Source organism: Hermetia illucens, chromosome 2 (assembly GCF_905115235.1).
Source record: "Hermetia illucens chromosome 2, iHerIll2.2.curated.20191125, whole genome shotgun sequence".
NCBI lineage: Eukaryota > Metazoa > Arthropoda > Insecta > Diptera > Stratiomyidae > Hermetia > Hermetia illucens.
Genome location: NC_051850.1, coordinates 52397096 through 52419135, shown reverse-complemented (window position 1 = coordinate 52419135; position 22040 = coordinate 52397096). Strand labels below are relative to the sequence as shown.

The window sequence follows — 22040 nt, the reverse complement described above, 5'->3', positions numbered from 1 at the left end:
CCAATAGGAAAATAAAAAAAAGCCTTGAGTTATTCGGTTTAAATTGGTGGTAGGCTCGGAGAAATAGAACCAAATTTGTAGGTATTTTGCCATTAAAATTATAATAACTACAAAAATTTCAATGCGTTTTGCATAATAAAATTGTTGTTCGTTTTATATGAGGCGCTCGTGTATTTTTATTTAAATTTTTACTTAAAGTGGAAATGAAGATTCATTCCGCATCCGATTAGAATTTTTGTATGCTTTTTTTGAAATAACTCCCTTTTTTAAAAGTTTTTGAATTTATAAAAATTAAAATCTGCTTATTGCTGACAACTTTTCCGAAAATTAAATTTATTGATATTGTTTAGTTTATTTGCAATTGTATTAATTTGTTTTTATTATTTAAAGCACTTTAAGCAAGTCAGGTTCAAATTTGGCACAACATACTTCTCTTTAATTCTATCAAACATTATTTTCCATAATATTTAAAACGAAAAAATTAAGAATGCATATCAATAAGGTGTTATGCCTCAGTTTTGTTTATTGTATTTTGAAAATACACAATCTTTGGTTTTTTCTTTTGTTTCGAATGTGTTTTAGGTTTTTTTTTTTGTTGAAGCTAGATTTAAGTTTTGTTTTTGTTATTATTAAATACTTCATTGACACCCTGTCGGCTAGAATAAAATCATACTTTGCCTTAAATGCATGAGAAAAGTATCGAAAAATTTCATTCAAGCTAGATTTTTTTAGTTTGCTTTTGGTTTCCGGCTGAGTGGAAATAATGTAAACCATATCAATTTAGGCTGGTGTTGTTGAATTTAGTTATTGTAAACTTCATACTTTTATCCGCACACATAGTTATAATGAATTGCTTCTGAATTATTGTTGAATTTCGAATTAAATGTAGGAAAAATATGCTAATATTAGTCATAGGTACCAATTAAATATTATGATTTTTGTTTTAAATTATTATATAATCATTAATTGCTTTTATAATACTAATGAGTAAAATTTTATACAAATCAACCTGAAGTCGTATTTTAGCACAGCATAGTATATGTGTCTTACAAAAATGATATCAAGGGGCCATAATTTAAGTACATGTGCATATAATAAAAGTAATTCACCTTGATAATCCGGAGTTCTGCGATCTACTATAGTCTGCGGTGCATCTTAAATTAAAAAAGTTTGAGTTTTCATATTATTTTATACTAAATGCCATGAATAGTATCGAAACGACTAAATAATTTTAATTTAAACCTAATTTTGCCAAACGATTAAACATTGTTTCTTAAAGAGAATATTCTGTAGCAACTTCGGGTTGAATTGTATAAAAACTTGACTCATATATTTTTGAAACATTTTAATTTAAAATTGAATTATCATAAATGAACTCCCTATCTAACAATAACGTTATTTTATATTTTCAATTAAAATCTACGCAGCTATTCATTCAGAATTAATCTTATGTCAATAATAAGCATTCAAATTTTTGTACTTAAACATTTTCATAAACAAACTGTAAACTAAATAATTAGTAAAAGCCTATTCTATTTTTTATGTATTACGTGTAATGTATTTAATGTTAGTATGTAGTAATAATTGTAAAATAACGGAAACGCGAAGAAGGGAAGGTTGAAAAGATTGCTTTACGTATTTGCTTGGTATTTTCGTTTTTCACTTATTTTTGTTTTTGAAAATAATCACTACTTATTGTTCCAAAGCCATATTGGGTACACTTTCTACACACTGAGTTGACAACTAGGTAGTTTTGTTTGACTATTATGTTTTTTCTTCACCTTCTTTTTAGAAGAGTTAGCAAGGATGTTCAACTATTACTCTTGGGCAAGGGGGCTAGTTTGTTTGTCTATATTACAGCTCTACAGTATTCAAATAGCTTTTACTATTCTTTGTTGCAATTTTCGTTGATAATCTATATTTATAATATTACATTTCTTTGTATGTTCAGTTCAGTGTTACTATTTTCTTTTCTAGTATAGTTTGGGATAGTGTTATTCATGTGGATTAGAGTTAGAAATTTGGATAGAAAATTTAAATTAAGGATTTTATCGATTTGAATTTTGGGTTAAATGATATTTATATTGTTTCTTATTACCAAACCTTCCTTTTAAAAATTATTCTTATACAAGTAGAGATCTACTATATAGTGATAGATATAGTTAGAATTAATATCAAATTATAAATACTTTACTCGAAAATTTCGGTTTAAAAGAATTACAAATCATTTTCAAGAAAAAATATTTATCTAGGTTAGTAACAACGGCAGTGAATTTCATTTTCTTTTGGTTTTTAACTTCAAAAGTAACGGGTTTAAGTTTAGTTATGAACTTCGACAGTGAACTCGAGTCTAGTAGTCAAACACCTGATCTAATGGAGATACAGAAATGTCCCTAAAAAACTATAACTTCCAGAAAGAATATTTAAAAAATAAGACCAAACGAATTGTGGCTTCAATTTTTAACTATATTTCTTTACATTAAAAAACAAATGTTTTCAAACGTACTTTCCAAGAAACCAAAATATATAATAATACCTAGCGGCATCTTGAAACCTAATAAGTTGTTATGTTATCATATCATAGTTGATGGCATTTATTCATGTTGTTGGTATTTTTCTTCATATTTTCATTTTATATTTTAACTCAATGCGTTTGCATAACTGTCCTAGTAAAAGCTAAATAAGATATTTCCAATTCGATTGGCTCTTACGAAATCTTGGCAATTATCTTTTAGATATAATCAATCTGCTTAGACATTTTTTTAATTACTTTCAGGTATGTGTGCATGTTATGCAATCAGAGAACGTAAAGGTGAATTAGACAGAAAGACAGACATTCAACAGTTGAGAATGAAATTGATGAGATTACGATTAAAAGAAATGCCTTACGTGTGAATATGTGGAGTTAGCAGAGAAACAAGTACTGATGATTGATGGAACATTCTTGATATGTTGGATTTAAAAAGGTAAAGGATTGTTTTAAAGAAAATGTATTTGCATACATCATTATCTTATAACTTCACTAATTTAGATATGATAGTGATGACCCTAACTATGGTTGAAAGTGGGGCGGGTATTTTGACATTACACATAGAGGGTGTGAATGAATTAAATATCTCAGGCCATTAGGAAGGAAAGAATTATTTTTATATCAAACAGTAAGCATAAAATATAGTATAAGTCTAACAATAAATAAACTTCCGGAGAGGTTGTATTGAAAATTCTCTAACTAGTTCACAGACACTAAATTAAACATATCTCCTTTTTCGCGAAGCGCTAATCCCCTTCAACAGTTTACTTCCAAGTTGGTTTTGGGAAGCCTATTTTTATGGAGCGCCCATGTAAGATTATTTTGGAGGCAAAGTCTTAACTGTAAATCCAGTTGGCCATAAAGCTGGCAGCAATGAAATGACTAGGACTCAAAATGTGAATAATAAAAATAACTTCAAGAAATTTTTATTAATCATTTAAACAAGAAAATGAGATAAAAGGTAATTTTATCATAAATATGTTAAGTAAAGATTGGGGAATGAAATCGCGCGATTACGGATTTGAGATAATATGGATCAGAAATGCCGCAGGAAGAAAAGGAATGAAAATAACTAGGTGTTCTTTGCAGGAGAAACCAAATCAAGGGCGCAAAGTGGTCGAAACCGTCTCCAGGCTATGACGGAGGTGGATACTGCAGGGCTTGTCTCATACACATTTATGGATTATCTAGTCTTCCTGTCGCTTTTTGGGTTTTTCGTGGCACCATTGCCACCATTTTTGTTAATGGTGGTACTGTGATGGTTTGTGTGTTTCTCATTTAACATAGGGGTGCTTTTGGGTTATATGTTGGATAAAATGTAAACAGCGTGTTTAATGCCAATTTAAAGCCACACATTTAAAATTTAAATGGTGTAACTTCGTGGTTTTTAGGTTTGACTTAAATGCGTTCTCTGTCTTACTGGAAGATTGGCAAACTTTGGTTTCCATGAAGGCGTCGAACTGATTTACATAAAGGTGACCATCAAAACTGCTGGGAACCCAGGTGCTAAGTGATACTTATACGAATTCCACCAACAGTTCATCAATGGCTAATGAATTTATGTGGAGGACTGATATTGGTTGGGTGTAGTCGACTATAGTCTCAGTTGATCCTTCAGTTGACTTGCGGAATATAGGTGAGGGTGAAAGGGATAAATACGAACCGATACGACATGGGTATTTACGAATTGTTGTCATTGGGCTGGCTGGGGCGAACTACCAGTTATCGCCGAAGATCATCAGGTAGATGGGTGAGTCCTATGAATCATTGCTGTTTTAAGCGGCGGCGAAACGGTGTATAGTTCGTTGGTTAATAGGGACGTTCAGTAAATACGTCCACGTTACCAAATAAATGTGGTCAACTAAAGCTATATTTTATGAATTGAAAGTGGCTTGCTCAGTCGACGGACAGTAACTGAAAGCGTATCATCAGGCGATATCCAGATGATACTTGGGGAAGGTCATACGAATATGCTGGGAAAAATGTAACCAAGTTGAAATGTGTGGCATTTGGCATCTTTAACTGATCTGATGTCAGTGAAAATTAGCGTTTTTGCTTCTTCAGGATTAGGAAGTTTGAGCAGGTATTGTCAGCTCATTCCCAGCTTGTCCTGCGAATCTCGCCGTGAATTTTCTCTCTAACAAAATTGACCACTCGGACATTGGCAAAAAACAAAAAAAAGAAAAGATGTCGCGAGTAGGAATGCCCAAAGCCTTATCGTAATTTCTTAATCAAACATGTTCATACAACTTCTTGCCCTAGACCGACGTTACCTTTCGCCTATGCCCTCTGCATCGACAACTGAATTTCTTTCAGGGCCCTCTTAATCAAGCCATCCCGGACATAACGGCAATTCGTAACTATATCCAATACAATAATCGTATTATTACAATCATCATTGCGTAAAATATTAGCTCTTTAGTCCATCAAACCCGTAGGCAATAGTTCGCATTGTTTCTCGGGGAATATAACCCATAAAGATGTAATACTGTGTAAAACCAGTTGCACTACCGACAATTCTTCATTTCCTGAACGGAAAGACAACATCTAAACCAAATAGTCGCATGTTTTACAACATATACGTCTCTTAAAAATTCCTTGCCACATAACTCTTTTTACGCGCTGATGCTCCCAAAATCCCTTGCGATTCCTGTAGTTTCACTACAAACCAGCTCAAGCTCCATCTAATCATTTGATCCAAATGACCCCACCACCATCTGTGCGAAATTATCCCCAACCTGAGAAATTGTGGTTCCAGAGTATTAGTCAGCAAATATGATCTCCCATTTCAGCCCGGTTCAAACTCAAACACCTTTTCCTTTCTGGACTTCCACAACCTCTTTGTCATCCGGATAATATGCTATTGGACATTCCTTTCTGAGGAACGATTCGTGCAAAGATTCTTATCCTCAACACTTTTATAATCACCTCTTCAATATTGAACTTAGTTCAAATACATAAAGGGAGCTTCGGAGTATCTACCTATGAATTGGCATTTGCAAAACTACTAAGTGGACTGCTTCAAACACATTACCTTCAGAAAAAGTAAACATCCTTGTTACCTATTTCTTAAAAACCCACCACACCATCCTGCATAATACATGTTTGATCAAAGGCTGTAGTTATGTACTTAAATAGCCAGTCAACTTGAAATTTCCAATTTTCCCAGCCAGACTCAGCAGCTATGCCTTACAATCCAACTCCATAAGCAGAGTCAGAATAAGGTCAGGCTTGACAATATCCCAGTCATTCTTAATCATCACCAATCGCTTCTCCCCTCGCGCTTAAGACGTAGTGTGTTGATGTTGCACCTGCCCCAAAAAAGGATAAGCATCCTTTTCTTTCTGGCAGATAATAGACGAACGGATTGTTGAACTAATGGTTAATTATTATAGAATAGCAGCAATGCTATTCCAAATTTCTAGTTAGTCAACCGATCAGATCATTTGATTGAAAACGACCCATTAATTCTAAGAAATTGGCATTTTGTTCAGGGTTAATGGTGAGGTATTTATAATAGTCTATATTTTTGATTAAAAAAAAACCTTTGAGACCTTATGTCGACCCGAACTCGATGATAAGCTAACTACTGTCTTCAACAGCGCCTCAGCGAGTTAATTCTTAGCTTCTTTGATGGTCGGTTAAAGTGACAGCTCTTCTCACCACACACCAGCTCTGTTCGGTATCCCATGAGAATCCATTCTCTCCACCAGGAATATAGTCATAGAGATACTGTCAATCGTTATAAATATATAATTCGGTTATTCAACTTGGACACTTCCCGCTGAATTGGAAACCATTGCTAGCCACGATGATCCCCAAAAGTGATAAGGATCTAGTACTAACAGTCTATATAAACGTGAAGTCCTTCAGTTAAAACGTTCACCTTTGTTTTTCCGAATTTTCCAAAATGAACCCCGACGAAGAGCATAGTACGACGGAGCAAGTCTTTAGAATCTTGGTACATAGAAGTTGAGCATTAGGTAAGGAAAGTGCTCTTTCGTGGTGTTCCTAGAAATAGCATATGCGTTGGATAGAGTGAGTAGGAAAGTTGTACAAAACCAAAAAATTGCTTCCCTTTTATTTTTACGAGGTTATCGGATCGTGCCTAGTTGACCGCACATTGAGAACAAAACTTAAAAGTTTCACTGTGCAAAGCTTATCTATCTATCAGATAATTAGCAGTGGTTAATGGGGAAACAAGAAACTTATGACGAGGTAGGAAGAGGAGGAGACGGCCCTCCACTTTTTATGCAGCTGCCCGCCTTCTCAGATCTCAAACGAAGACACCTTGGCAAGGTTTTCTTCAATGAAGAATCTGCACACTCTTTGCCTCTGGAAAATGTCCTCAGATTCGCTAAAGCTTGCGAATAGGCGAATTACGGGGATAGTACAATGGTCCTTACAATGGCCTGAGTGCTCGGAGCTGTGGCAACACACCAGCCGAACCTCCTTCTATTAAAGAGGTGAAAGCAGCCCTGTGCTATCAAAAACTGAACAACCCCCCTCGGGACTCGATGGTATCCCAGCTGAATTATTACACGGGCGAGGAAATTCCCTGGATAATCTTCTTCATAAACTTAAAAATTTAGACAAATGAAAAATTACCTGGCGACTGGAGCAAGATGTTAATTTGTCCTATACTGAAAAAAGGAGGCAATCTTACTTGTGACACTTACATGGGCATTTCATTGTTGTGTACGTTCTACAAGATCCTGACGAAAATCCGATCAATGAGCCATGTGCCGACAAATTAATTGGTGAATACCAATGTGGCTTTCGAAAAGGACGATCCACGGTGGGCTAAATATTTACTGTAAAAAAACTGCTGAAAGATGAGTTCAATATCGATTTGCATCAGCTTATCGCCGACTTCCTATCTACTACTACATCGTATCATGCGCAGGTTCCGCCTACGGGAGAAACTGGTACGAATGACCGACTTAAGACTGAATCCCATGTAAAGGTGCTTAGCGAGCTAACGCAATGCTGCGAAACGAACTGCGGATTACAGCAAGGAGACGGACTGGCTTTCATGCTTCTTAAACTAGCTTTTGAATATGTTGTCCGCAAACTGAAGTTAGGTACCACGGGAACATTGCTCTACAAATATTCGCAAATAGTGGGATTCACTGACGACATAAACTTCGTGCCACGTTCATTATAGGAAAAAATTTATGAACCAATCAAGAAGACAGATGCCAATATGACACAACTTGACAATGGGCGACTTTACTTTTGACAACATACATCGTAAGGACGCGGCTCAGTAAAAAAGCCACGCAAACGATCCAGTCAAAAGCTGTTGAAATTTTTGCAACTGGAGGATGCGACCAAATCATCGAGATGGTGGTCAAGGGCCTTGTCGCGCCATTGAAGAAGAAGCAGTGGTATTGCAACGTAGAAACTTCAAGTTTGGCTACCCACGTTGAATCTCAATCAGAACCTTGCCAGCTACAACACATTTGAATCGAGATGAATTTGCATAGCGTTTAATGGAACTGAAGTTTTACAGTCTGTTGGAAAGTCTAGTGCAACGGGATTCTTTGAAAGAGCGCTGAGGTGATCCCAAACGAAGCCAGCTAGTTGCGTGACAGGACGAGGTGAAGTGCTGTTTTGTATGGTGAAACTAAGATTTTTATTCAATTGACTCTTATAACATTCCATTGTGCAAGTATATATCTCTTAAGATTTTAGCCCATACCTCTTCACGTTCATGTAGGTGTTCCTTCAAACAGAGGTATTCGGGGTATACTGAAACTTTTGATTGAGCCCCATGTGTTTTTCAGTGTCCAGTTGTTGGAGGATGTGGAAAAGCAGCAAGGGACTCTCTGTTGAAACGTGAAACGTGCTGCTGTTCTAAAGAATGTGAATCATGACATGTTATCAAGATATCTGAAAAAAATAACGAAAGAACGTAGTGAGGAGAATGTGAATTATGCGCCTTATTACCCAATTAGGATGATTTTTACAGCAGAGCAAGAGGAGAAACTGAAAAACTTCCTAAGTATATGTTCTAGAATGTTTATGGCCTACAAGTAGAAGATTGCCAGCGAGTTGCATATGAAATGGTTGTGATGAACAAAGTACCATGTCCCCCACCATTTGGAAAGAAGCAAGTAGTAGGCATTGATTGGTTTTATAATTTTTTGAAAAGGCAACTCCAAACTCTCCCAAAGAACCCTTGAGCCTTACAGCTTGTCTCGTGTTACTCTTTCACCAAAGAGAACGTAGATCTTAATTTAAGTAATGCGCAAACAGCATTCAGAATTTGGTGGTGAGACAAGGGTGTTCCATTTAAAAGAAACGGTCACATCAACTGCACAAAAACCCCAACGAATAGTGGCTGAAAAACGCATCAAAGAGGTGTGCAAAGCTACAAGTGGAGAAAAAGGCAACCTCTCATGCTATGTAAGGAAAATGGCGTTTCGGTTTTTGTGCCTTTTAAGATTTATTATAATGAAGCTCTTGGCTCTTGGATGATGCAAAACCCTGTGAAAACAATTTTTGTTGAGAATGCTGGGAGTCCTGAGTCCTGGGAAAACAGCATCTATTTATAATAAAGCATCCTTCGTGAACACAGTTCATTAGAAAAGTATGACGCCTTCCAATATAATTGCAGGATCCAGAAAAATTGGATGTAGTTATTTGATTGACATGTTTTTACCGAAGCAAACTTCTTTTGTAATTGTGTGACTGATGGTACTTTGGATGATCAACCATCCAAGATACATTGTTATATTGTGCCAAGCGAATCGCCCAATGGTTCCCTCCCACAATTAGAAGAAAGAGTAGTTTCAAATCATGTAGAAATCAGTGCCCTTCATCGAGGAGCTGGGCCAAATGGAGCTTTCTTCTCTCCTGAAGATTTTCGTGATTACATAAAAGCAGGACAACCAAAAACAGATTGAACGTCGAGGAAAAAGGAAAGGCAAGAGTATGATAGTTACGAGTACTCCAGAAATGAACGCCATTGCAGAAAAGAACAAGCCAGTTCTACTTTCTAAGAAGAAGGCAGCCAGAAGGAAGTTGTTTGGACCAAGGAACAAAAGATCTGCACAACAAGGGACGCTTACTCATTCGGGGATGACGATGATGATGTTCAATATATAGACACAGACAACGATGTGGACATGGATGAGGATTTGCTTGTTTTTGAGCCTGATCACTTTGCAGAATTATTCCGTCTTCCTGTTTTAGATGATTATGTCTTAGTAGAATTCTAAACTAGAAGCTAATCCAAATTCTACGTTGGTCGAATCACCAAGATGAAAGATGATGGAGGAACCTACGAAATCAAATTCCTACGATACCGAAAATGCAATACCTTTGTGGAGCCTCCTATAGATGGCATTGCCTCAATTACTGCCGCAGACATAAAGATAATGTTGGGAAATCCGTCTGTGACCCAGAAGGATCCAGTTATATTGAATATTAAACCATAAAAGCTTCAAAAAATCTTATAAATTCTAAAATTTGAAGATTTAAGATTTGATAAATTCATTTTTAAGATTTTGTGTAAAACAAAACCTTATTAAAATCAGGTTACTGTTTGTCTTTCTGTTACATACATTTTCCTTAGAAACGATTGACACCAAATTTGGTAGGAAGGTGGGAACCGTGAAGACATACAGTGAGCTACATTGTTCTTGTGAAACTTGAGGGAGGATCTTCACACATGTAAAAGGTGGGTCTACATTCTTTTCACGAAATATGGTCATGTGGGATATCAAATGAAAGCTCTCGACTAGTATTTTTCAATGTGACATTTAATGCGAAAAGATGTAGGGCAGGGGCTGGAAAGACCCATTCGCAGAACCCACCTAGCCGAAAAATCCATAAAGGATAGGAAACTGCTACGGTCCCTAGGCTCCGAAATAACCCGCATGGATAATAGTACACTCATCTAATTTTTAGTAATTAACTGTATTGACTTGACTTTAAGTTCTCTTAGAATCATGAAATTTTGTAGTAGTATAGGCTACCATATAAAGCATGATCCTATCAAGTTTAATGCAACTACTAAAGTCATAATAGGTCAAAGTTGTCGTTGCAGTGTAAATTCTTAGACCTTGAATGTCAGTATGACCCTAAAAAGAATATTGACATAAAATATGCATATACATTAGGTGCTAGGTACAAATGGAACAAATGTCCACTCAATTATTTTTATATAAGAAATACCTAAAACCTTTCAGACCTGAAGAGTCCGGTTTTCGGCTTCACGACTTGTTTAAATTAAAAAATAAAGGAATAAATTCTGAAAAAAAGTCCCTGAAGCGAAGAAAATGGCCCTGACTACGTGCCTCGAGTTCATATAAATAAATTTCATATGAATAGAATATTGCTTCTTGATTGATATAGGCTTATTTCTATAAAAAATATACTTTTTCAAAATATTTTGAATGGTTTCGTAAACATTACAAATCACTAAAAAGATTCACGTGAGTAAAGACTATAATTATAAACAAATTGAAGGATTACATGACGGTGAAATCAAAAATTAGAAAGGAAAATAAAAACCTAAATTAAATGATATTGGTTTCCATTTGTCTGCAATTAATGTTTGTTTGTTCCTCTTACTTTTCCCATAATAAATCGATTAAATTAACATAATAATATTAGTCCAAACGCGATCATGATGACGACGATGATGATGACGATGATGTATTGTTTGCTTTTTTAAAAACAATATACAACATTTTCTTGTAGCAGTTGTTCTTTGTGAATATTTTTGTAATTTTTTTATTAATTTTTTTTTGTTTTTATTATTTCACTCTTGATGTGGTACATAACTTTGTGGGCGATAATCGATACCTTCTTCAGGTGTTTGATCCAGTGTATCAGGATCGCTAGCCGGCAGGGCAAGTAAATGTTAGGCCTCTAAAAATATTAGTGCTGTTGGTTTCGGTTCTAAATTTGATTTTTTCGCTTCGATAACTAAAAATGTGATATCGGATTTATCACGATTTGCAAAACATTCGGCTATCAAACGTGCAACGTCCTGGGAAGAGAAAGAAAATAAGACTTAATTAACTTTTTGGAAACCAACTTTTAAATTTTTTGATATTTATATGTGTCTACCTCAGCCGTCATTTTTAAAGTTTGGGCAAAGTAAAATATTACTAAAATCAATTTTATATCTATCCCTCTGCCTCTCTTTTTTCTCCCGGTATCAATGTGCTGGAAAGGCTCCTTGAGTTACCTCTCACTGTGGTTCGCACGCTGATACGAACGGTCATTTTTTCACGATCAACCATGATAAGCGTCACTTCTGTTTTATCCTCTGCGGCTTTCATGCCAAGAATTTTTAGTCACCCCTTTATTGTATAGCAGCATAGTGCCCTAGGCAGTACCAGGGAAGACCTCATAATTCATGGGTTTATTCAGGGGTTCATAGATGTTAGACCAAACTTGTCACATAGCTAGCGATAAGCACAGTAAGGTAACTGGGTAAACCAATCGTCGCCAGAGATCTTCCTACTAGGTTAAATAATACTTGCTAGTACTACCTTTTCCGCATATTGCGCAACCAAGTGAGTGGGTAACTTCATGGTTGGTTGATCTAAATATACGGAAGTCGCATTGTGGGTCTGGTAAGCCTTCTAGACCCTTAACCATGGGAAGCAGGCAAATATAGGGTTGGCCGACAAAAGTAGGTTGTTTTTTTAAACAAATTATGGGGAGAAAATACATTTTTTTCTGTTCATTTTAAAAATAATTTAATAGGGTTCAAGGGGTGGTGTGTACATTATTTTTTCAATATGATATCTCTTAAATCAGCGCCTTTAGCTTATTAGCTATAAGATGCAAACCCAAAAATGAGAAGAAGGAGAAATTTGAGGTCCGGTACGGATAACTGGCAGGAGTCGTCTAACTTGGTGACTGGGTCGGGCTTCTGTACTGGACAGCACGGCGTCGAAACCGGGGCGGTTCGTCTAGGCGGCACGATAACCAGAAATATTGCTCCGCCTGCTGCAGCTGTTTCGTCACAATCTGTGGCGACCATTTCAGCAGGTTCGCGTAGGCAGCGGATGAAGTGGACTGAGGAAATGAACCTCTTCATCATCGGCTTCTTCTACGAAATAACGGCGGGGGCGGGTACAACATCTTACCACCCATTGTTGCGCAATTCGAACACGTGACTGTGCAGTGAGTCGTAGATCAGTACCGCTTTATTATTCGCAGCAACACAATCTCAGCCACTATCAGGGAACGTGCTCGACTTGAAGACATCGCGAAAACTGGTGACCGAGAGTCGATGGAGGCAGAGGTGGCGGCATCAACAACACCGCACCGCACTGCAGGCAACAGTTTTAGTACTCGCCGAAGCACTCTTCTCCATCGTCCAGCTGAGGCCTCCGCTGAGGTTCGGGACGAATTCCAAAGAGCGGATATTGAATTCTCGGAAATGGATCCTTTGCATAGACCAGGTATTCCAAGGCTCTATGCATCTCTAGTAACTCCAATAATTCTATCTCAAATCAATGATGAAATTGAATGGCTGATATGTCGCTGCTGCAATTACAATCATTTGTTATTGTAGTGTAGTTAGTAGGCTGTCAGATTGCACCGTGAGAAGGTTCGCTTTCGCGTTATTGTTTTAAGTGACCGGAGAGATCCACCATGGAAAATTCCTCTGGGGCACCGGCGGGACTCACTAAGGCTGCACATGGCTAGAATGATTCAGATCAGAGGGGGGAGAGGATGAGACATGAATTGCAAAAGGTTTACCGGAACTATGCCATCCCCAGTGAAACAAACGTAATTGAAATTCTGGACACAATAAAACAGAAACTTTCTATCATATGCAGTCTATTACGATGGTATGGTGAAAGTCACTACAGACGTGTCCAAAATGATCACTCAACGAATCCCGACAGAGCGTCCATACAGTAAAATTTTCGGTGACGGAAGCGGAAGAACTTTGGGGGCAAGCTGCCCAGGATACTGAGTAGATCACCGCGGAAAGCACACGCCATGTCACTACGCCTGGCATGAATTTTGCGGATGTTACCGAATAGGAAGTTCGGCTAGCCATAAACAGCTCGCAGAACTGTATGATGCTCGAGAGCATGGTTTTGAAATAAAATATGCTCTACATGGTAAGTGCGAACTGACACAGTAGATGACATCAAGCTGTGTGCGGGTACTCACGACCACCTTAGAAATCTGTTGCGAATAGTAGAAATGTTCAGCCGAGATATTCGGATGGAATTTATATTAGACAATTGTCGAATCCAAGCCATCTGCAAAAGTCATCACGAGCCGCATGCCGAACATAACATTGGTGATCTCCAAATCTAAGCTACGACTGAGACAGACTTCTACAAATACCTAAGAATTCTGCAAGGAACCCATGCTCGAGTTGCTGAGCTGAAGGATGCTGTGTCGTCCGAATTTTTGCGACGTGAAAAACAAAATAAACGATGCTGCACGACATCATAGTCAAATCGCCTCGCTGCGCGCTTATTTGCATGCTGCTGTCTGTAAGGCAGACTGTGGACTGACTCTTTAACTTGGAGGAAGGATCGATCTTTCAATCCTCTGAGTGGGGTGAAGTCAAACCAAGAGCGGATCGCCGAACGGAAGTCGAAGGCACAGTAAACACGTGAATTGTCTTTGGCAGCCATTTGTCGCTTAAATTTGTCGAATGGTTGTGTGCTGGGCAACTCTTTGCTGAGATGGAGGAATCCATGTGTGCCATTAAGTGGTCGCCACCCGAGGCCGGGTGGAAAACAACCGAAGGAATGTATGGTTCGGCTTTAGAGACTTTGGACCATGTCTGCTGTGACATGTGGCTGCACTGTTATGACACTGGTGCAATATACGAATAGGCATAATGCTGTATGTAAGGTGATCCATCAAAACTTTGTATACAAGCATGGGCTGATCACGGGAACATGTCCGATTTACCGATATGAGCCGCAAGCAATACCTGATAGTTCTGCTTGCAGCATGTATTGAAACCGCTCCGCGTATATTATTGATGTTGCCATCCCCCATAATAGCAATATTGAACGGAAATACGTGGAAATGAAGGTGAACTATGAGCCACTGTCTCGGGAAAATGGTTACATATTAAATCCCTCACGGCTTCACTTCATGCCCTGGGACTCTTACACAGTCTGGTTCAAACCATGGAGAAATATACCATTCTGCATACGCGCTCGATGTTGCCGGGAGTTTTCGACGGATTCTCCCAATGACCTATCACCACCACCGCCCTTTTATAATTTAAGTAGGTAGGTCCGCCCGAGCCTAAATGCTTGGCAAGTATTAGGTAAAATCCGGCATTTGCCGAGATTGTGACAACTCGGAAATAATAATATAATGCGTTCGCATGGTGTGTACTGCTCCATGGCAAGAATTTCCTTAGACTGACGTTTCAAATATGACTAACTATAATAGGGTGACTGGGACTTTTGATTTCGGAAAACAGGTAGAATTAAGGAAAATATAGGGGCTTTTGGGATTTTATTGAATGTACTCAAAATTGCAATGTTCACCAGGATTTTTTTCATTCTCTTTTTTTCAGTATAGGATAGGCATTACTAGTATAATAAAGTTTGGGTTTATAATTTTGTTGAATATTTTTCCGATTTTGAAACGTGTGTTCGTGTATTTTTCCAATATAAGGGCTTACAAGAGATGCACTGAACAGGGACCGGTTTCTTAGCAAAGAACCACTACACCATATATTATATGTTAGTGGCCATTCATCTACGTGCTCGGATTAGCTCTCTTAGGAAAAAGTGAAAAAATGAAGATGAATGAAATATAAGCCTCATTAATAGTCACCCCTTACAGAGGAGGCTGTAGAGTCGGAGAAGGATACCTTCTATGAGGCAGTAGAGCGGATCCTCGAAGCCTGTCCCAGGTATGATATTGAAAACATACTTGGAGATTTTAACAGCCAAGTAAGGATGGAGCCCGTATTCACACAATACTTTGGCTCACATTGCTTACATAAGAACATCAATGGTAACGGACTGCGGATTATTCAGTTAGTAGTATCGCACGAGATAGCTGTTGGAAGTACCGAGTTTGCGTAAAAAGCAGTTCACAAATAAACGCCCTTCTCTCCAGACGGGTTCATTTTCAACCAAACTGACTACGTCATGACTGAGATCAGAATCTGAATGTAATTTACGCGGTATTTATAGCGACTGTTTTTGCAAATACCGATACTTCGGAAACCACTTCTTTCCTACATCAGCGATAACAAGCTTTTGCACATTCTAGAATATCATATACCATTGATGACAGCAAAAGGTGGTAGCCGATTTCGACGGAGCTTTCTAGCTCACAAATCTTAATCCCTATTAGTCAATTGTTTTGACTGCATTCTGAATCTGCCAGGTCATAGGTGAGTACCGACTTCCTATCTTCCATCGCCTCGACTATCACTCGTTCGAGTGGAGTATGCCCCAGCTTTTCCTTGAGACAGCTTGGTGGTACACGCCCACTTACCTTGTAGTGACTTTTGATCCCGCCATGACAGTTTTCGCTTGTTGGGAAATGCTGCGCTGGCATATAGCGATGACATCTAAGGAAATAAGGTTCCGATAGATGCAAAATTCGGGTGTTCATGTTCGCGCATTCGCTTTCGGTTACTTGAAACGCCCTTAAGCTACCCCACGTACCCTACGATTACCCCGACGAGACGCCGGCCCTCCTTCTGTGTTGTTTTTCGCTAAATGCCCTTGGGGCGATCCACTCGTCGGCCATCTTGGGAGAGTGGGTTCCACTGCATGATGTACCGAACAGCCCCTTCTGCATTCCGATTATATTGCATATGGATGCCAGGCCTTTGCGCCGACGAAGTTCTTCGTTTGTAATAGTATCAGGCAAGCGTACTTTGATGATATGACGCAGACACGTGTTCACGAAGGCTTGGAGCCTTTGAGTGATAATGGGGTTTATTTTCCATGTGCTACTCCCATTTAGCAAAAAAGGAAGAACAGTAGAACAGAACAATCTCAATTTAGCTTGCATTTTCAGATTATAGGCAAAGCGCTGAAAGCGGATCTAGGGCTGATAATGCGTGGGGCAACATACTATATTTCTTAAATCTGCTACATCCACTCGTACGGAATTCTTAGGAATCCGAGATCATTTCCAAGGAGGGTAAATGTTTTGATTGCGACAATTGGAGGGGTGCTCCGGGTGTTTGCGTGCTCCCTGTCATCGCCATACTGCCTTATCCTGAGAACGCGGAGGAGATCAATGGACTATGATATCTTTACTCAAACACCTCGACTATGCTGGTGACATTTCTTTGACATTTTTATATCGAAAATCCACAAAACTATTCGTAGTTGAAACGCCGAGCTTCGGGTTTCCGACGTGGTTAATATTCTAAATGAGGTCTGTAAAGCCAAATAATCAGTATCGATTGTACTCACCTGATGATGCATTCCCTCAACTTTATGGCCATCTACTTCTAGGATTAATTGGCCAACCTCTAATCCGCCTGCTTCATACGCCGCTCCGTGTTCCTGAAATGTTAAATGGTATTTCAATTATTTTCACTATTTCTAAATACATATATATATATTAAATCTTAACAAAAGCCTTTCGTTTGCGGCGCAGATCCAAATTTAACGCTTTTCAAAGTTTCTCATTACATAAGTCCACTTGATTGTGGGTGACTCCTCGGTAATGGGGTCATATTACAGGAAAAAACTCAATCCGAATCTAATCAATTTTAACAGTACGTCCCCAGACATGCAAGAAATGCCAGCCAACGCTGAATGGCTTTGCGAATGGGAGAAAAAAACCAACTGGTGACCATAAAATCAAACATTAAATCAAAAATGGTAATTACATCTATGTGTGCAACGCGATAAATGGAGATTTGATTGCCTTTTATCTATTGTGTGCTGTTACGTTATTTGCTACCTTAATTACATCGTTTTATGTTTTCAATTTTGCTATCCGTATGGTGATAGATGCTCTGTACATGTGTAGCTAATAGATACATGGGAGTAAACATTCGATGAGGTGAGACAATCAAGGTGTACGTCCGCACACAGGGAGCGACCATCCATGTTTGCTTGTGCTTTACATTGACTAACAACTTTGGTTTATTATGATGCGGGAAGCCCAATTATCCTGGGAGGGATTCATTCGGACCAAGATATTGTAGGCAGTAGCCGTTTGATGAAATCGTCAGGATAGTTTGGCTTATTTGTCGTCGTATCTTTATTGGGCCGGTAAAATTAGAACATCAATTTAGTTTTTATAGTAGTTGACTTGTAGGAGAAAGTGTAATTAAAAATAATTTTATGTGGGTTGATAAGCTTTTATAGCTTTGTGGTAGTACAGGTCGTTGCGAAGTATGTTCGTACGTTTGACACTTAGGAATACCTAAATTAGTCTATTGGTTATGGGGGTTAGAATTTAAATACAGGATAACCTTTTATTAATAGACGAATTTATTGGGAGTATCTTAAAACAGTTGAACTGGTTCATTAGGGAGAGGATCCTAAGATTTGAAGTTCCCCATTACCACGTTTTATATTTGATATGATGAAACAACTGTTTACAATTTGTAATGAAATGGATGTAGTTCTATGCAAAGGATACTTTCGGTGGGAGTGAGTTTGATACGTCGACGATATTGGAATGCAGTAGGTTCTGAAAAAAGAACATTTTCAGCTCTTAGAAACTTTCAAGTTGCATTTTTACCATCCCTTCACGCATAACCAGGGTAGTTCTACAAAGACATTACAGGGATCATGACAATTGAGAAAAATACAAAAATATGCGTACTTTTAAGTTGAATAAAGCGGATAGAAAATATGTTATGTTTGGCTGCAAGGGAATGTACTCTTTTGGTTTGAATATACCATCGTTTTACATTAATCATTTCAGAGAGATTTCATCCAATATACTAGTTACACTCCCATCATTTCAGGTTCCCTTTTGCTAGTCTCAGTAAATCCCGCTTGCACTAGCTACGCATTGTTCATATCTAGGTTAGCTTATTGTACTCCTGACGATATTCTGGATTACGTCAGAAGCAAAGCCAACCAGGCACCTTTTCCGGGCGTGAGATTGACTGGGGTTGGTACCCTGGGTATAGGTAGGTAATAGGTTCTTTCTATCTGGCATATTTACAGTTTTAATCTATCTACTATGGCTTCACAACAATATTTGAATTCAGTCGTAGTGACTAATAACTAGGTTCTCATCGTCAATGTCTTAATCTCTAGGTGCTTTTATACCTTTCCATCTAATGTGCTTTCTTTCTTATGCCTCTTTTATTTCAAGCCTCTGCCCTCTTATTCAATCTGGTTCACTACACTTCCATAAAACACTTCATCCGAAATTCTTAAGCAGAAAACCTTCCCCCTTGCCCTTCTGCGGAGAGTATTCAAATTGCACTCGCTATTTATGTTGTCCAAAGCCTTTTTAAATCGATAAAGAGTAAAAAGAACGATGATCTAAATTGCTGCACACTACTCCTTAATAATCTGCCGGTTTTGCACAAGATCCAAAGTGGTAGCCAGCCTCCTTTCTGTAATTCAAGTATTCAAGATGTTGTTTGATGCATTCCAGGGTGATTTCATCTAATACCATCCAAATACTTTTCCAGCTATTATACTCAAGACGGGCGTCTTCGAATTCTTAATTTCGTTCGTGTTTGGAAGAGCAGTGTGTATCCCTATGTTACTGGGGTTTCATCTACAAGAGGTGGAACTTTACCGAATTATATACGATTTAGAATGACTAACGTAATCATCATCGTCATCAGCCTGCCTTAATAAGGAACTCGAGACATCCCCGGTTTTGCGCCGAGGTCCACGAATGTCTAGAGGCCTGACCTACGCCATCTCAGGCAGGGCTTGGCTCGTCTTCTTTTTCTACCATAGATATTGTCCTTACAGACTTTTCTGGCTGGATCATCCTCATCCATATGGGTTAAGTGACCTGCCCACCGCAACTTGTTGAACCGGATTTTATACACAACCGGACGGTCATGTTGACGCTCATAGATTTCGTCGTTATGTAGGCTATGGAATTGTTCATCCTCATATAGGGGGCCCAAAATTGTTCGGAGGATTCTTCTCTCGAACGTGGTCCAGAGTTCGCAATTTTTCTTGCCAAGAAACCAGGTTTCCGAGGAATACATAAGGACTGGCAAGATCGTAGTCTTGTACAGTAAGAACTTTGACCATATGATGAGATGGTTCGAGCGAAACAGTTGACTAACATAATGGTGAACTTAATTTTGTCGCGGCATATGCTACTCTCCACTTGTCGTACTTTTTCACCGTAACGGAGCTGCACCACATCGCGGTCATCCCCGCTGGTGATCATCAACAGAACCTTTAGTTCCTTACATTCATTGACATCCACCTTCACTTTGTGTAGGCAACCAGGTCATGTAACGACCTTTTAGAATCTGATTAGATATTTGTTGCCGCTCAGTCTAAATCAACTGACCTTGTGGCTGACTTTGCGCTCAAACAATATTCCGCAAAGAGTTGTCAGACTGTACGTTGGCATTCAGATCATCCATCACCACCTAGAGGAAATCTTTTCTGAATCGCGTTCAATTCCTCATAGAAAGCAACCCTCCTCTCTATATCGGAAAACCCTTTAATTAGGACCGGAATCTTCCAGTCAAGATTCTGCCAGAAGCTGGTTGCCTGCGCCTGGCTATAGCGGTGGCAATGGTCCGACACCACCTTCCGTCGGCTGCCACTAAGGTTTTCAGATTATCAGGGCACATTAGCGCATAGGGAAAATGCTTTCTCTCCATAGTTCTACCATCTCATTTCGTTTAGACCCAGAATATCTAGCCAAAATCACCGGAATTCGAGCTCAAATTGGAGAAACTGAATATTCTAGGGACCATCGATATTGTTCTGGAGGAGCGTTCACATATTCCAGAAGCCAATCATTAACCGTTTTCAATAGCCAAAGATCGTATCCTTGATTTTCGGAAAGCCTTCGATTCAATAAACTGTACGTTACTTCCGTCCCCTCGTTAGGTGGACTAGAAGGATTTATTTTGATTCATCAGTGACTTCTTCTCTCCCCCCCTTTCCTCACTTGTCCTTGGTCACTACATGTTGATGATCTAGCCTCTTTTCATCTGTATGGTCTCCACGAGACTGCATTTGTCTACAATCAACCATAGACTGACTAGTGATGTGCTCCACACTGATAAATAGAAAGCAAATTATCGGTGACGAAATGTAATCCTGTTGGACTCCGATTTGGACTTTGATTTTGATCCAAAGGGTCTTAATGTTGTCATTATACGAGAATTGAGAGCGGAAACTAGCCTAATCTCGATTAAGCATTTCAGCTATCATCTTTTCGGCGGCAGTGAGCATGCGAATTACCTTCCAGTTGTAGTTTTCAATATGAAGGAATCCCATGATATGACTGACCCTATCGTAATTGCTACTGGAGTGATAATACTATTTTGAAAAGGATGCCCGTATCGAAAGTAAAAAATAGAAATGGAACAACAACAGAACTGACACGTATATTTAGGACAACCAATTATATTCTCGGCCAGAGTACTCACAGATGAAGCTAAGCATCCTCGGGGCGCTTATGACTTAGCTAAGATAGCATTCTCATTATTTTTTTCACATCACCGCAGTTCGATCTCTATGATTAATCACATAGCCCATATGCTGGTAAGAGTTGGAGTCCACTCTTAAGGTAAACCCAGTATAGATGTCTCTCTTACCTATTTTAAGATATATATACCTTTTCTTGTGATAGAGCGGATGGGAGAAGTCTCATAATCCTTTTCCGTCTTTTAGAGAGAGTTCCGTATACGGATATTATCCAGGAATTCTTTGTAGCTGCACTTATTATCAATATTTGTATTTGCATTTGACTGCTTAAGGGCGTCACAAGATCTGGCTGACTACAGAATTATAGAAAAGAATCGCTAAATGGAAGGGATTTAAGACTCTGTTGATCACTGCGAGCTATGGCGGACGAGACGCGCTTGAACTGCGACACATTGCGAAATCGCGGGAAGTTCAACGTAGTAGAAGCTGCTGCAGATCTCGACGATTTTAAAACTGCATATCATGCAGTTCAAATCTTACTGGTGGCAGAGGGATTTGTTGTCGTGACTGGATATCGGATACTAGTCGACTCAGTTGAGAATGAGTACCTGAGTCAATTCAGGGTAATAATCTCGGGCGAGCGTAATGCTGATCACATTGCTTCCTACGGTGCACTATAGTGTACCGTTACGGTCTTGAATTAAGTGCTCTAATACACTTCAAGACCTTGATCCAATATGGATTGTTGCGCCAACGATTATTATTATATGGAATCACAAAAGAACTTGCATGTGGGCGCAAACCTTTTGATGGTCCAGTAAGGGACGTTAATGGTCAGCCATGCGGATACTCACTGTTCCCTCAAATAGAACAGTAATCAGTGCGCTCAAACGGAGTAAAGCCGCTGGGATTCGCGGTCTTCCCGCAGCGTTGTTTATCACTGCCCCTGCAGTTCCTGTAGA

At 38.8% G+C, this 22040-nt stretch overlaps 1 protein-coding gene across 9 annotated transcripts in view; it reads right to left on the bottom strand.

The window, feature by feature from the left end:
- Nucleotides 1-470: 470 nt before the first annotated feature.
- LOC119647532 (whirlin) overlaps nucleotides 471-22040 on the bottom strand; it is a 406732-nt gene continuing 385162 nt past the window's right edge. For all 9 annotated transcript variants that reach the window (XM_038048514.1, XM_038048513.1, XM_038048518.1 and 6 more), the window contains 2 exons: nucleotides 16939-17031; nucleotides 471-11534 (listed from right to left, as the gene is read on the bottom strand). In XM_038048514.1, coding sequence (XP_037904442.1) covers nucleotides 11406-11534; nucleotides 16939-17031 — 222 coding nt within the window. In that variant the 3' untranslated portion in view covers nucleotides 471-11405. The remainder of the gene's footprint in view (nucleotides 11535-16938; nucleotides 17032-22040) is intronic.